This window comes from Opisthorchis viverrini, assembly GCF_000715545.1.
Source record: "Opisthorchis viverrini unplaced genomic scaffold opera_v5_412, whole genome shotgun sequence".
In the NCBI taxonomy this organism is placed as follows: Eukaryota; Metazoa; Platyhelminthes; class Trematoda; order Opisthorchiida; family Opisthorchiidae; genus Opisthorchis; species Opisthorchis viverrini.
Window position 1 is genome coordinate 369,216 of NW_008752069.1, and position 13,994 is coordinate 383,209.

General features: G+C 44.7%; 1 protein-coding gene across 1 annotated transcript in view; it reads left to right on the forward strand.

Moving 5' to 3' along the window:
- The window catches only part of T265_10830 (hypothetical protein), a gene marked incomplete at both ends in the record, with an annotated part of 46,914 nt that extends 33,242 nt beyond the window's left edge, over positions 1 to 13,672 (forward strand). Inside the window, 7 exons of the mRNA XM_009177309.1 lie at positions 107 to 283; positions 1,004 to 1,104; positions 6,985 to 7,131; positions 7,999 to 8,081; positions 9,662 to 9,766; positions 10,489 to 10,586; positions 13,495 to 13,672. Coding sequence (XP_009175573.1) covers positions 107 to 283; positions 1,004 to 1,104; positions 6,985 to 7,131; positions 7,999 to 8,081; positions 9,662 to 9,766; positions 10,489 to 10,586; positions 13,495 to 13,672 — 889 coding nt within the window. The remainder of the gene's footprint in view (positions 1 to 106; positions 284 to 1,003; positions 1,105 to 6,984; positions 7,132 to 7,998; positions 8,082 to 9,661; positions 9,767 to 10,488; positions 10,587 to 13,494) is intronic.
- Positions 13,673 to 13,994: the final 322 nt, after the last annotated feature.

The following is a 13,994-nucleotide window of genomic DNA, read 5'->3' on the forward strand; positions in this document are numbered from 1 at the left end:
CGACAAATTGGCAATTGTGTGCGGACCCAACCTAATAAGTACCTGTTTTTTTTTTAATTTTTACCGCCTACTTTCTATTTTGTATCTATCTCTACTGGTTCTCTAGATATTATTACAAATGGTTGAATGCCTACCTGGCCTCTCAGAGCTTCCGATTTAGCAACTATTTCGTCAGCTATTCAAGTGAAGCTTTCCTTGCTGCTTTGGGTATTGGTTATATAAACGTGGATTCAACCACTGAGCTTACTGCCCCCACATCTTCGTCGCGGACCTCATCTAACGGGTAGGCAGTTACTTGTTAACTATTGCGTCCCATGTTTTTTCTCTATATCCTGTTCACCAAGACGCGTCGCCATTCAAGTTAGTGTCCTGCTCCTGGCTTGTTCAAGTTGGTTTAGTAATCAGGCTTGCTATGATTCGCCTGGTGCCCAAGAGTGCCAGCATGAACATTCACTCCACATAACCCGTTGGTTCATAGTACAGTGCGACTAACCCAACATGTCACAGGCCGACGTCCTTGTGTCCTGAATGTGATTGGTTTACCAAATAGCCAATGACAACCAGCGATTCGATAATAGACCGCTGTAGAACCAGAATGGGTGCTGGATCCGTGTCCCTGTGGACTGCGTTTGTGACTTATCTTTAACGGAGCCGAAAATATTGATGGCGTCGATGTTTGGAAGCTCGCCAAGACAATACACGTTCTCCCTTCCTGAATGTTTCGAACGAACGTCATCTCTTGGTTGGTTGACGGAATCTAAGGCGCATATGTGACGAATGCTTATTAACCGCTTACCGAGTTGATCGATTGAAAATCTTACTGAATTGAACACTGTGTTCAAACACTCAAAACCATTAGTGCATTAGGCTTAGAGATAGATAACATTCACTCTAAGTGACCTTTTGAAAGTGGTATGCCATCTCTCCATTGTATATCCTTTTGTTGAATCTTCCATGGTAGTAAATGACTGGTTCCATTCACCACTCCCCTTTCGTTTCCCAGACCTATTCACGTGACACACATGTTATCCATTGAATTCCCTCGCTCATTGGTTGACGTAGTTGTCAACTGGAATCTCCCAATGCATAGTTGGCTGAAACAACGTGAGTCGTGTGGCAAGTGTCTACCTGTGTGCTTTTTTACACATCGACATGACTTTCATTCTCTAATGCAACTTCAACCGTACAGAAAGGCTGAGAGGCAATATATAGCTGTTTCGTGTTTGAAGCCATTACTCCATGCATTTTTCGGGTACTCAAAAGGAGTTCAGCTCGCGACCTTGGGAAAACGAGTTTGATTCCAACACGTGCAGTTAACTAGCACTCAAGCGGGACATAGTGTACCACTGCATGCCTACAACCCAAATACCTATCAGGAACTTGGACAGAACCATACATTGAGATTAGTCTTGACTGTAGTGTAAGCCAAAATGGAAACTATGGAAACTTTATGACTCTCGCACGGTTTGTAACCGCGTAGTTACGTAATTTACACAGTGGACGAGACCTGAACCTAGTTCATATAGCTGTAAGAGCTTTATATCTGTATCAGTTGTGAAGTTCTTCGTTAGCACCACAAAATATGGCAGGTCTTTGTCGTGTTGTCGTTCTGCATCATTGCCATAATAATACTTTGAAAACAGGTTGTTTGTTGTGAAAGGCTCGCATATCTGTATCAGTTGTGAAGTTCTTCGTAAACACCACAAAATACAGCAGATCTTTGTGTTGTTGTCGTTCTGCGTCATTGCCATAAAATTACTTTGAGAACAGACTGTTTGTTGTGAAAGGCTCACTATATTCCCTTCCCAAGGACTGCCTGTTGCTTTGAAGTCATCATAACCTCTCAGAAACCTTAATTCTATTGGTAGGACGCTTTAATTGTCCAAAATTTTAATTGAGATTTTTCTACTTTAGCCCTTCATTTCTACTTGGTAAGTTGCGACTAATTAATTCGATTGAGCGCTGTTTCTTTATCTGTGTGCCGCTATGCTCTTCATTCGTCAGATGTTTACAAGCCTATCCGTGTATATGGTCACGTGCAGGCGATCCTTACAACTTATGCTGCCAGCTCCTTGTTGCATGTAAGTCTTTTCGTTTCTCTCAAAGTTGAGAGGAGTAAGCCTGTTTTAGCATCTTGTGCTTGTTGGGAGGGTCGTACGGTGTTGGAATCAGACAATCAACCATGTTTTCTGGTGGTTAGACACAGTCTGGTGTTCCTATTGACCTTGAAACAGTGAATCTGGTCATAGTTGGGATAGTGCTTTGATTACAGATAATTACTTGGCAACACAGTCGGTCTTTTGGCAGCTAATTACCACTATTTACCATTGATGCGTGATTGATGAACAATCCGGGCTACCAACATTCTCTTCTGTATCATACTGATTGCGTATTACTCTCGGTGATGCAACCGATCCATTCAGTATTGCAATTTTATCGGCTTACATCACACATTTTGTTCACACGCCGGAGAGGCTGGATGTGAAATAAGCCCTTTACAGTGGTCCCCTATGAAGGCAGTAGCCGGCTTTGGTTTGAGAATGACTACTATAACTTGGAACCGATGATTTGCACGTTTGTTGTTCAGATCTGATCTGATCAGTCAAGTAAGCAAGCATTTGCACTTATTGTTGTGGAGTGAGGTCATATCGAGTGAGGAGCTGTCTCGGATGTATCCCACAATGTGTCTGACCTCTTGTAGGCCTTCCATGGTGATGGCCTGTCTTCAAGGCATCCTTCCTTGTAAAGATTATTACAGTACAGAAGGTTTGGCGCCGACCTGTATAATCACCTAATCAGTCAGAGTGATTATCCGTTTCTTCCAAGCCGCCCAGAGTTACTTGCAACCGCTGAAGCGATCGCATCACGGCTAAGTCCTCCGAATTTTCACTCGAATCCTCTCGCATAAGCGTCTATTCTTCTGTGACCTACTGGACCGCCGGACCAAAGTGATTTTACCATGTTTGTCCATTTTATTGACAGTTTTTATTAACCAACCATATTGCAGTTTTTCTTCCAATGATCTCTTACTAGAGGCAAATGTATTCGCTTGACGAAGCCATATCGCAACCAGGTGATTGCAACTTGTATTTTCTAAGCAAATGGTGAAACAGGAAAGGGTGCATTCGTCCCTATGTCATCAACCAAGTTACTTGGGCTTGCAACTGTAGCCAGTGAGGTTGGTTTTTATCCATAATTATGTATTTATTTTAGCTGCAAATCCTTTGGGGGCTTTTCGCAAGAATGGAACCATACTGCTGTTTAGCGCCCATATACCATGTCATTTAAGATTAAGGAACTCGAATCGGGCGTCCGCCAACATGTTGATTGGCGCAAATAAGTAGCTTCAACCGTCTGATGTGTTTGCAGCCTCTGTCATCAATCAGGAGAGCAGAAAGCTTCCTCAGCTGAAGGGGGCGATACGGGTCAGTATGATTCTTTCGCTACAAAATCACATATGTTCATATGTTCGTAAATTTTCCAGACTGGTACTCGACTTCACATTGTTCAAAATAGGAGGTTCCGCATTTCCCAGAAGAAACCAAATCAGGGAACTAGGCGCTCGGTTTTGAAGAACACTTTAGTTAAACCCACCAACTTGTCTCTGCGTGTAGTGACGCGCTTGACTTCGTGTTATCAACGCAGACAAATTTGCATGTTTTCTTGACAACCCCCAAGCACATCAAATTCTCGAAGAACCTCCATGAGGCCTCAGTGTCCACCCTATTGAAGCGTACCGTATGGGCGTTTTCTATGAAACCACTTCCACAACCCAAACGTCTGAAGAGCATCTTCAGTTCATAAGTGGTGAAATTTCTCACACGAACAAGCAGGCACATACCTCTCACATACGCCCTCCTACGATGATCATCCTTTGCATTTCTCCCTGCCACGGCGTTGCACACCGGTTGAAGGAAATGCTCTAGCCTTGTCGTAAAAACGGTAGGTTCGATATGCTCTAGCCTTGTCGTAAAAACGGTAGCCATAGGTTCGGTGAAACCAGTGACTTTAGTAACTTCCTCCACACGAGTTCTGTTCATTACACTGCGTTCAGTGTAAGTAGATCACGCTTGATCACCCCCTGTCCTTAGTTAATAGCTCTCCGCCTTCAGACCATTTGTCTCGCGGGCTTTGTGCCTAGATATCAAGCCTATGGTCATCTACAAATATAACTGATTTCCGACCTTTATGTGTGTTCGGCCATCTGACTTGGTCGAACTGAGAGACAACTTAGACTTGGACAGGCGGAACGCATTTCAATTTGGATGCAGAAGCGTATGAAGCGACTCGCCCTACCAGGCTCAAATATAAATCTAAACCAGTAGGCAAGTTCAAGGTCATTACTGGCTTCACTGGTAGCCCGTTAGTTGCTTGAAGATCCGAATTGTATCGAACCCACAGCTGTGTGCACAGGATCACTAGCATTTTTGTTACAAGATGGGAACCAAAACAATTGAAACAAAAGCTATTTCGTTGACGCTCCCTGGGCGATTCAAATGTTTGTGACATCCCGGTGGCAAAGCGTCTTGTTTTGTTTCATGTATCTTATATTGATCTGTACTATACACCCGAAAGCACAGCGAGATATACCCAGTCTATCATGCCACATCTCGTTTCTATGTATCCTCCATTAGCCTTGGTCAATGCCACTGCTCGTGACTTGAGATTCTACGTGCTCAAGTCAACACTGCTTGGAAGACGTTTCAGTTGTATGTGGGCGGATTAAGACCAGAAAAATGCATGCGCGGTCCAGACCACGTGTGTTTCCCGTCGACGCTGCGTTTGCTCGATCCATCATGACTTTTTAAGCAATATATTTAAGAATGATATACAGTCATTATTAGGTTCTTCTTCGCAAGTCACAGAAAGGTTCGGGCGAACTTAGCAATATACGCCTTATCTACTACGAGAGTATCGTTCACAATGGAACAACGTTGGCATGCATTCGGTAAATTATTTCAGTCATTGTTCTAACGAGTTTTCTGGAACTGAACTCAACTGACCGCCCAGTCTTGAATGCAAGCCGAAGAATATATATTATTTTCTATACTCAAAAATGAGCAAGGTTTTCCTGCATCTCTGTCCAGACGAGATGGTGAACATTAGTCGTTGCAAACGGTTGCACAAACGGCCATTTTTTCACGCAGAGTAACTTTCATATCAATCAAGCAAATGTCTCCATTTCCACTTTACCAGTACCAGTACTAGTAATCGTTCAGCTGTAACACCCTTCTGGTGCCTAGCTGCCATGCACGCGGGCTGAGGTGCTACCAGGTTGCCCAATCCTAGACATGAGCGGTCGAAACGACAAAGTTGGATTCCCATATCCACTATTTCGCCCAGAGTAGCAGTGTCCTTACAATCACGTTCCACCTGTTGCTATTTGTCCCGTACTAAAAATGCGAAGAGCTACCGATATCCACCTTCTCTCTATGTTGTTGAAATTCACCTAGAGATAGTCCCTCTCCAAATAGATTTGGTATTGATTGACTCCTTGACTAGACCAGCTTCAACTGGTCAAAGTAGAGCATCAGTTGAAGCCAAGTCCATTTCATAAACAAGAGTCGAACCTGTGAACCGTGAACCGACAAAAATATCTTCTCTTGTGCAAACTTTCCTTCAAAGAAGGTTGTTCTTGGCCACAAGTCAACCTGATAAACCAATCCAAAGTCTGCTACTACCCTACCATGTGTTTTATATTGTTTGCCCTCCTGCACGCACGGACTTAGTTCCCCAGATTGAATCGACCGCTAGCATTCAGAGGTGTCGCAACTCACAGTTTCCGATTCTTGTCATATTCTTTACCGCCGTCGGTTTTTTTAATCATCGAGTGCAGCCTTCAAGCGAAGCTGGTGATTTCGCGCTATTGTACTTCAGTGATTTCCTCACAGTTATCGTTTCCATATTGCTCACCTGTTTGGGTGTCAGTTCTGGTTACTAGGACAATGCGGCCTGTGTGGGTAAACAGGGCTCACCAACACGAAATGAATTTAAAGCTGCTAGTGCTCACGTGGTATTGGAGTCCGGGCGAAGTATACTGAAATCTGCCTATTTTTCTTCCTGTGGTCGACAACGGCGTTCACTTCTAAGTGGCCGATCCGGGATTGGCACAACTTGATGGAGTTGGGTTTCCTCCCCCTATCAAGTGCTCGCCTGGGTTTTGGGGTTTACCCATTGAAAACCGACGCCAGTGTAGAACACAAAGATTATATTCGACACATTGGTCTACCTAGACGACCGGTTGCAAACACTATTTGGATGAACTGATTTCTATCGGACGCTCTTTACTGTGGGGTTTCGCCACTAAACTGGAATTCACTAGTGAGAAAGTTGACCCGAAAACTAAATTTTCCTGGATCTTTTCCAGATAAGCCCCGCCAAAACCCTCACCACCCAAAAAGATTAGGAAAAAGAGGATATGAACTTTGTTATTTTAGTTTTTATTGAAGAGGGCGAACTTTGGACATGTCACTAATAATTTACATGAAAAAAGTCTGTTTTTCGGTACCTAAACTCCATCCTGGACCGCTCCAGCCAAGTTCCTTTTCGAAGACCGATTTCTTGCGGACACTGTCGGACATCACACCACCTGCCGGAAACAGTTGAAAGTGTCATTTGGTGGCCATTGTTGCATAACCATTACTGATGGATCACTCCATGGCTTTGCAAAAAACGCATTGCCGTCTCCTTGTCATGAACGAGAGTTGAAAGCGTCAGAAAGTTTATCTACGATTTTACATCCGAAAGGGGAAAATTTTGCACAAAATGATGTTTCCATCAAAAATATGTCAAGATTGTGTGCGTACAGTAAATTGGAGCTGGAAAAAAGTGACGGGGCTGAACTTTTCGCACATGCACTTTTTGCATTAGTGGCGGGGCTCATCGGGAAAAGATCCATTTTCCTCATGTAGGGTTTCTTCGTAAACAGGAATCACCATGCTCGTAAAACATACCAGACAAATATTCTTTTTTTAAATTATGCAGTCATCCATCTAATGGTCGTATTTGAAAACCGCATTCACGAACAACGTGCTTTGCAATGTTTGCCACCCTGTATTCTCTTCAAGGGTCTGAACTTTCAACTCAGCGCTGTGCTACTCTCCATCGGAATGTTTGCCTATATTGAATTCGGTGAGTCTGTCGTGGATTCTCAGAGTTTGTTTGTGTTTGTCACATCTTGGCTTTTGAAACTAACATGACATCATGATAATTCCCCCATTCATTTGCTTATTACGCCCATGTACGTTTTTTACTCACCCGTCCCCACCATTCACCTTGCCACACAAGCCACCCCGTCCGACACATATATGTCAGCATAGGTACGCGTAGGAATATGGGCAGCCGACCAACTTACCCCTGCGTGTTCTTTCCCCTTTGGTTGGGCCTCCAGGACTGGTTCTGTCGTGATATCCATGTAATCGCACCGCCAATCAAAATCACGAGGCTGGCTTGGAAAAGGACAACCCCAAGACACACAGAACATACATGTAGTTCATAGGGTTCCTTACTCAGTTTAGTGATGGTCACATGGTGTCTAGGGCACAATCAGTACAGTTTGGTTTCATCAGGCCCAAATAATAGTATATCTGAGTTACTTTATTTTAAATGATTATAACTAGGCTCCTAGACAATATTTGTACTTCTTCGCGGGCTTCATCATTTTCCTAAAGGTCACCCAGTGTATGCTAGCACAATGGTTCCCTCGTGACCTGAAGTTATACCATAACCTCTCATTGGGTGCAATTGATTGCTTTCAAACCCTAGCTATATATTTTTCCGCGGCAGACTTTGGGAGATGTCGTAACTTCCAGACGGATCAGATACTTGATCTGTATCGAGCACCAAGCACCGTATTTTCCACGTCTGGTTTCTTTAATTTATATTTCCTGTACATTAATCTCATCCTTACGCGCTGGAACCCTTTCACTCCACTTTACGTCTGGTTTTTGTGCAAGTAGCACTACCTTTACGCTCTGCTTACCTCCGTCTCTTGCCTAGTCCTTCGAGAAAGGCTCTCCGCCCACTGGAATGCTTGTGTTGCCAGCCGATCCTGTGGACCAAACTGTGGACATGTCAACAAGGTTGGTTCTTTTCTCTGTTTTGGGAAACTGTAGTATCCGTTTTTTTGCGATTGGTGTGACGGGGCTTGGTTTTTAATGGGAGACAGCTTGTGCCGACGTATCTCAACAATTTGGTATATGTCATCATTCACCGAAATGCATAAAAACTCCAATTTTCACTGCGCCCCTCTCTATGACACGGCGGGCCCCGAGAGCGTATTCACCGCTGCGCTTGATTAGAATGAATAAAACTAAAGAATGGGTATTTCATTAGTGATGGTGGCGGATCGGAAGTGCTTTAGCTCTTGATTGAGGTCACACTGCCAAACCGAGGGGCGAAATGGGGATTCGCTAAATTACGACCCCTATAAACAGCTGATGCCGTTACGGTCAAACGATCAGCTGTCGTTCTTTGGCTGCAGTGGTGTGGAGGCCGAATTGCTTCGCCTTTGCATGTCAACATAAACCATCCTGAAAATAGGGGTTTTTGGAATGCTACGCAGAAGAGTACAGCTCTATCACTCTAGCATGTGTCCATCTTATCTCGAGTGCTTGATTGCCTTGTGGTTCTACGCATGTTCCCTACGGTGATCGACTGCAACGATCCGATAAAACATAATGTAGCAAGCACCCTTTCAACGCCTAGCTGCCATGTCAACCGAAGGAGGCAAGAGGGCTGGGCTACTGCCAGTTTTCTCAAGCTAGACAGGAACAGCCGAAATGCGGAGGTTGGGTTCGAATCATGGACCTCCTGGTCCTTAACCACTGAGCTACCTGGAGCTCAGCTATCTGATAGCTCACAATGTTAACAGGATTCCTCTTCCTCGAGGCGTCTGGTAAGGTTCATTATGACGTGTGAAACTATGAGTCAGTTGGCTGGATCTCAGTCAATCGCGACTCCTTAATACCATCGTCATGTTGGATGATCTCATTAGATCCCTGGTGAACATTAGTTTGAGCAAGGGAATGGCCGTGATATACATCCTAGTACTGAGGTTGTCCATTGTTTACTTTAACCCGGATAAAGTGTGTTAGGCATAGTTGCCTTCACTGTCGAATGTATCGCTGATAAAAACAGCCCGTTTGGATTAGTAATAATTGATAATTTCCGGCACAGTGGCTCTTTTCAGAGAGGTTACATTGATTTATAAGCTCGTTGGAAGGGCTAATGTAACCGTTGACAGGCGCCTCGAAATGTCACCGTGTTTGTATGTTTGTGTAATTCGTATGCACAGCATTACAGAAAAAGGGAACGGAAATTCCCAGTTCGGAGGGAAACCTGTTCTTCCAATTAAAAAAGCGCCCCTGTGTTCTTCAGACCTGGCCTGAATGTAGGCCAGATATATACGTTCTCATCCTCATGTACATCAGGTACTGTACAAATTGTCCTGTTAGTCTTCGACGAGCAGCCCGAGTTGAAACATGAAAACCCGATCTAATACGAGACCCATCAGTTTCAGTTTGTATTGTACTGCTTTGTTGACCGACATCGAGTTCCACATCCCGTGTCCGTTTTTTTCAGGCCATAAGATCACTTTCTTTATTTATCTTCTCCGTTTCCTACTAATTCCTCGTATAACTGACCTTTCTTTGATTTATAGAATCAGCTATGGGTTCAGTTGTGCAACCTGGGATTTTCCTGCCTCGCCGCATTCCAACTAGCCTACCTCGCTGTGATGTTCGACTCGAGCGAACAGCAAGCTCAGGTTTGTTTAACGCTTGTCTACCATTTATTCATACCGTTTTTGTGTACGGGCCTATCTGCTGAACCTTTCAAAGGTACCGTGAGCGGATGCACCTTAGGATTAGGGTTATCGTACAGTGCAAGGCTTCACTTGTAGTCCCATTAAAGTGGTCTGCTCTTTTAGCTCATCTTCCACGAAATTANATTTATTCATAGCGTTTTTCTGGACGGGCCTATCTGCTGACCTGAACCTTTCTACCGTGAGCGGATGCACCTTAGGATTAGGGTTATCGTACACTGCAAGGCTTCACTTGTAGTCCCATTAAAGTGGTCTGCTCTTTTAGCTCATCTTCCACGAAATTATCTGGTCACGTCGTCAGCTTGAGCATGTGTGACTATCCTTAGTACCTTAATTACCTTCCTGAGGGGGCGAGATGGCTCTAGTGGTTGGAGCGCGAATCTGCTGACCGGAAGGTCCGTGGTTCGGACCCGACCTCTGCCTCTCGATTTCCCTTGTCTAGGCCTGTGCAAACTGGCAGTACCCCAGCCCTCGTGTCTCTTTCTGGTGGCATGGCAGCTAGGCACCGACAAGGTGCTACAGCTGAAGGATACTAATTTAGAGGGGGGCGGGCAATTAACTTTCAGTATTACAATTATTAGGACTGTGTGGATTTGACGACATTGCTCTGTTTTACAGGCCACTATCATCCTGTCAGTCAAGTTTTATCCTTCTTCACACTGCAGGGTTACAGTATGCGGCATGTTCTGTCCAAATGGTCCGAACTGGGCTTTGTTGGTCATTATGTTGCTCTTGCAACGTATCTTTTCGCGCAGTGTTTACAGTGAGGATTCGTATCAACCACCTTACAAGGCACCAATTCTTCGAACCCGTGCCAGCATTTATGTTTTTTTCACTTTCAACCAAAGTAAAATACTTTCCTCAACCTTTTTTTTTGTTTTCACTTCTGGACAATGGGGAGTGTTGCTCATCCCAATACACCTGTAGATATGGAATGACAACTATCGAGACTATATGTAGTCTGTGCGACGATTGGCTCACCATAATTAAACTCATTCCTTGTTTGATGAATTGGAAAGGAATGATGCGGATCAATTACCATACAATCCTCTGGCCGGAGAGCACTCCGTGTGCACTCACGTAATGTCTCAAATACGACACTAGACTTATCAACTGGCCTTAATACTCATGCATGTCGAACTAATTTGCTTTCACTGACAGCAGAGAAATTGGGTCGTAGTGCGCGAAAACGCCAATATAATAATTTTGAGAACCCAGACGGGACCATTTTGCTACCAAAGTAGACGTTACTGAACAGATGTTTCATCCTTACTGGGAATCATCAGCAGTGCACATCTCACGAAACTCCTGGGAGTCTCGAACCCGTGACCTCCCGGCTAATAGTTTGAATGCTTAACCGTTCAGCCACGAGTGGCTGATCAGCAGTGTGATTACCTCGCATTTAGACAGGGCATAGCGCCGCTCATCCTTCAGTCACTGCGTTTTGTTGCGAATGTGCTCAAACCAAAAAACACCCTAATCTACGTTCATATTTTCGCAGCTCGCCAAATTTCATTGTTCACTGAAGCAACCATACCACTTGCGGAAAAATTCTGGTGGAAAACTTCCCACCTGAGACCTCGAGGTGCCAAGATGGGACTCAAAAGTTTGGGCTGGTAATAATAATGATAAATTTTATTCTCAACTAGTGAGTGGCATACCTCCAGGCGTGATTATAATGTTGCAGTCAGAATAAGAGCATGACCGGTGGGATTTGTGGGTACTGGGAATTTCGTGGAAATGGGACAGGGACATAAACAGTGGGCACTATCCGAAGTAGACTCTGAACTCAATTGCCTGCCTGTTTCAATCTATCAGGGACACATCGTAGCTTTCGAAAATTCAATTCCATTGGGCGAATAGTGAGCGCCACGGATGTGGCCACGCTCATTCGAATAGATTATCGCGCCAAATTTTTAGCTTTGTTCTGGTTGGGCATATTTGAACAGAAAAGTAAACCTTATCTCTCTGCACATGAAACTTGATCTCTAACTAACTTAGCCGGTCTTTCTTTTCGTCCTCAAAGTCCTGTTGATCCTTGGCCATGTTTTCAGGAGACTCAAGGCACTTTATTTGGTGTGGGCATAACGTCCTTTTTGGGATTCCGCTTACTGAACGCCGCTTTCACCTAACACTGTCATACACCGCTCGAATCAGATTATTTTCTTGCATGGCGTCTGTTCACAACTTGGCGCGTCATAGTAACCGGGAGAGCATCGAACGTCCAAACAGCTTCCTTGGTCTCTGCCTCACGGTGCGCGTGTGCACAGCAGTTCCTGGGGTAATCTACGCAGTGCATTCACACCCACCCACTCTTCCACATCGTCCATAGAACCTGGTGGGAGTGTTGAAGTACCCTACTCTGGATTCCTGGCCACAAAATGGCAAAGCTGCGACTCTGATGAAGTAGGGAGGAGCAACTACAGCAAGTGGCAATGCTGCAAAACTTCTAGGAATTCTCGAAGGGTTTTGAAGTACCTTTCGGCCGCTCCTTGTATCACAGAAAAAACATACCAACAAAACATGTTATTATTAGCTTCAGCATCTGCAGTGACAGACTAGAAATAGCGCTGAAATATGGCACAAAAACGTCGAAGAGTTTATGCATCCACCGATTTGATGCCGGGACTACGTACCAGTCGTTGCAGATCCTGTGGTGTACCTAGGCCGCTAGATCCCACTTCGACTCGCCTGTCGATAGTATTGTCATGTTAATAATGTGAGGAGATTTGGGAGTTTTTGCGAGGATTTCGTCCTGCAAGTGAAGTTACCCTATGCCGGAGAGCAAAGAAGCAGTGTGCATCTCACGAAACTCCGGGGAGTCACGAACGCGCGACTTCCTGACTAGTATTTTGAACACTTAACCGTTCGGCCACGAGAGGCCGACCAATAGTGTGGTTAACTCTAACGTAGTATGCAGCGCTGCTCAACCTTCAATCATAGGATCCACATCACGCGGTCAAACTTTTCCTCATACTGCAAACAATCTATGAGTAGCTCAGTGAAAGAATAAGCTTCACCCGACGACTGAAATTTCCATCTGGGAAATCATTGCTCGAGGAGCTGGTCAACACATGTGATTGCCTAATATGGATCGCGTGACTGAAAGATGGGCGCCGCCATATCCTGTCTAAGTGCGAGTTAATCATACTTCTGATTGGCCTCTCCTGGCCGTTCAAACTACTAGCCAGGGGGTCGCGCGTCCGTGACTCTCTGCAGTTTCGTGAGATACGCACCGCTGATGATTCCCAATGAGGATGAAACAGCTGTACAGTGCTTCTCGGCCTTTCAGCATGGAGTGACTTCACTTACAAGACGAGGTCTCCACAAAAAGTATTGCCATGGTTTGCGCCAATCTTTTACTATTTGAGGAGAATGATACCCCGAATATTCTCTTAAGGTAACTACTGACTTGGAGAACCAAGGCTTGTCCGAGACCCATGAGAGTCGACAAGTTTTATCTCATCATTGACGGTTGGGTCACAAATTTAGAAAAGCACATATGCCATTATTCGTTCAGGACGTATTATGTAAGTAAGCTGCGCCATCCCATAAGCCAGGTCCGCACCACCGTAATATTTTGCCACAGTGATGATCATGCGCATGGTGTCAGTGCTGAACGACATCGAACTCAACCCTGTCTGACTGCTGCACATTCAAATATTTCACAGAGTAGAATATGATCCGGCAGCTGTTCCTACTGTAAACCATTCTACCACCCCTGGAGGACAACTCCAAATGCGACCTCCAAATCCCTGTGGCATGGATGGGGCAAGCATGTTGTCGTTTCCGGGACAATCCGGCTCGAACGTTTGGACGCCGCAGAAAAGGATTCCGGCTATCGGCTAGGTGAGGAAAAAGATTCAATTACGCTTTTCAGTACAAGGGATTGCTGTGAAATGAACATATACCCGGCCATGAACCCAGCCATTTCTTGCAGGATCTACCGTGTCTCATGCAAAAGTCTGTGATAATATCGTCGGCAAAACATGCACACTGATCTTCCCCTGCGAAACACGAACAAACGACATAGATGCGACCATGATATTGTCTTCTTCAACGTGAGATCGTACCTCGTTTACATAATACCTTAATTATCACATATCCGTACTGCATCGATAGACTTGGAGAGTGAAATTTGCGGAAGACATCCGAATGGTTCTATGGGAGA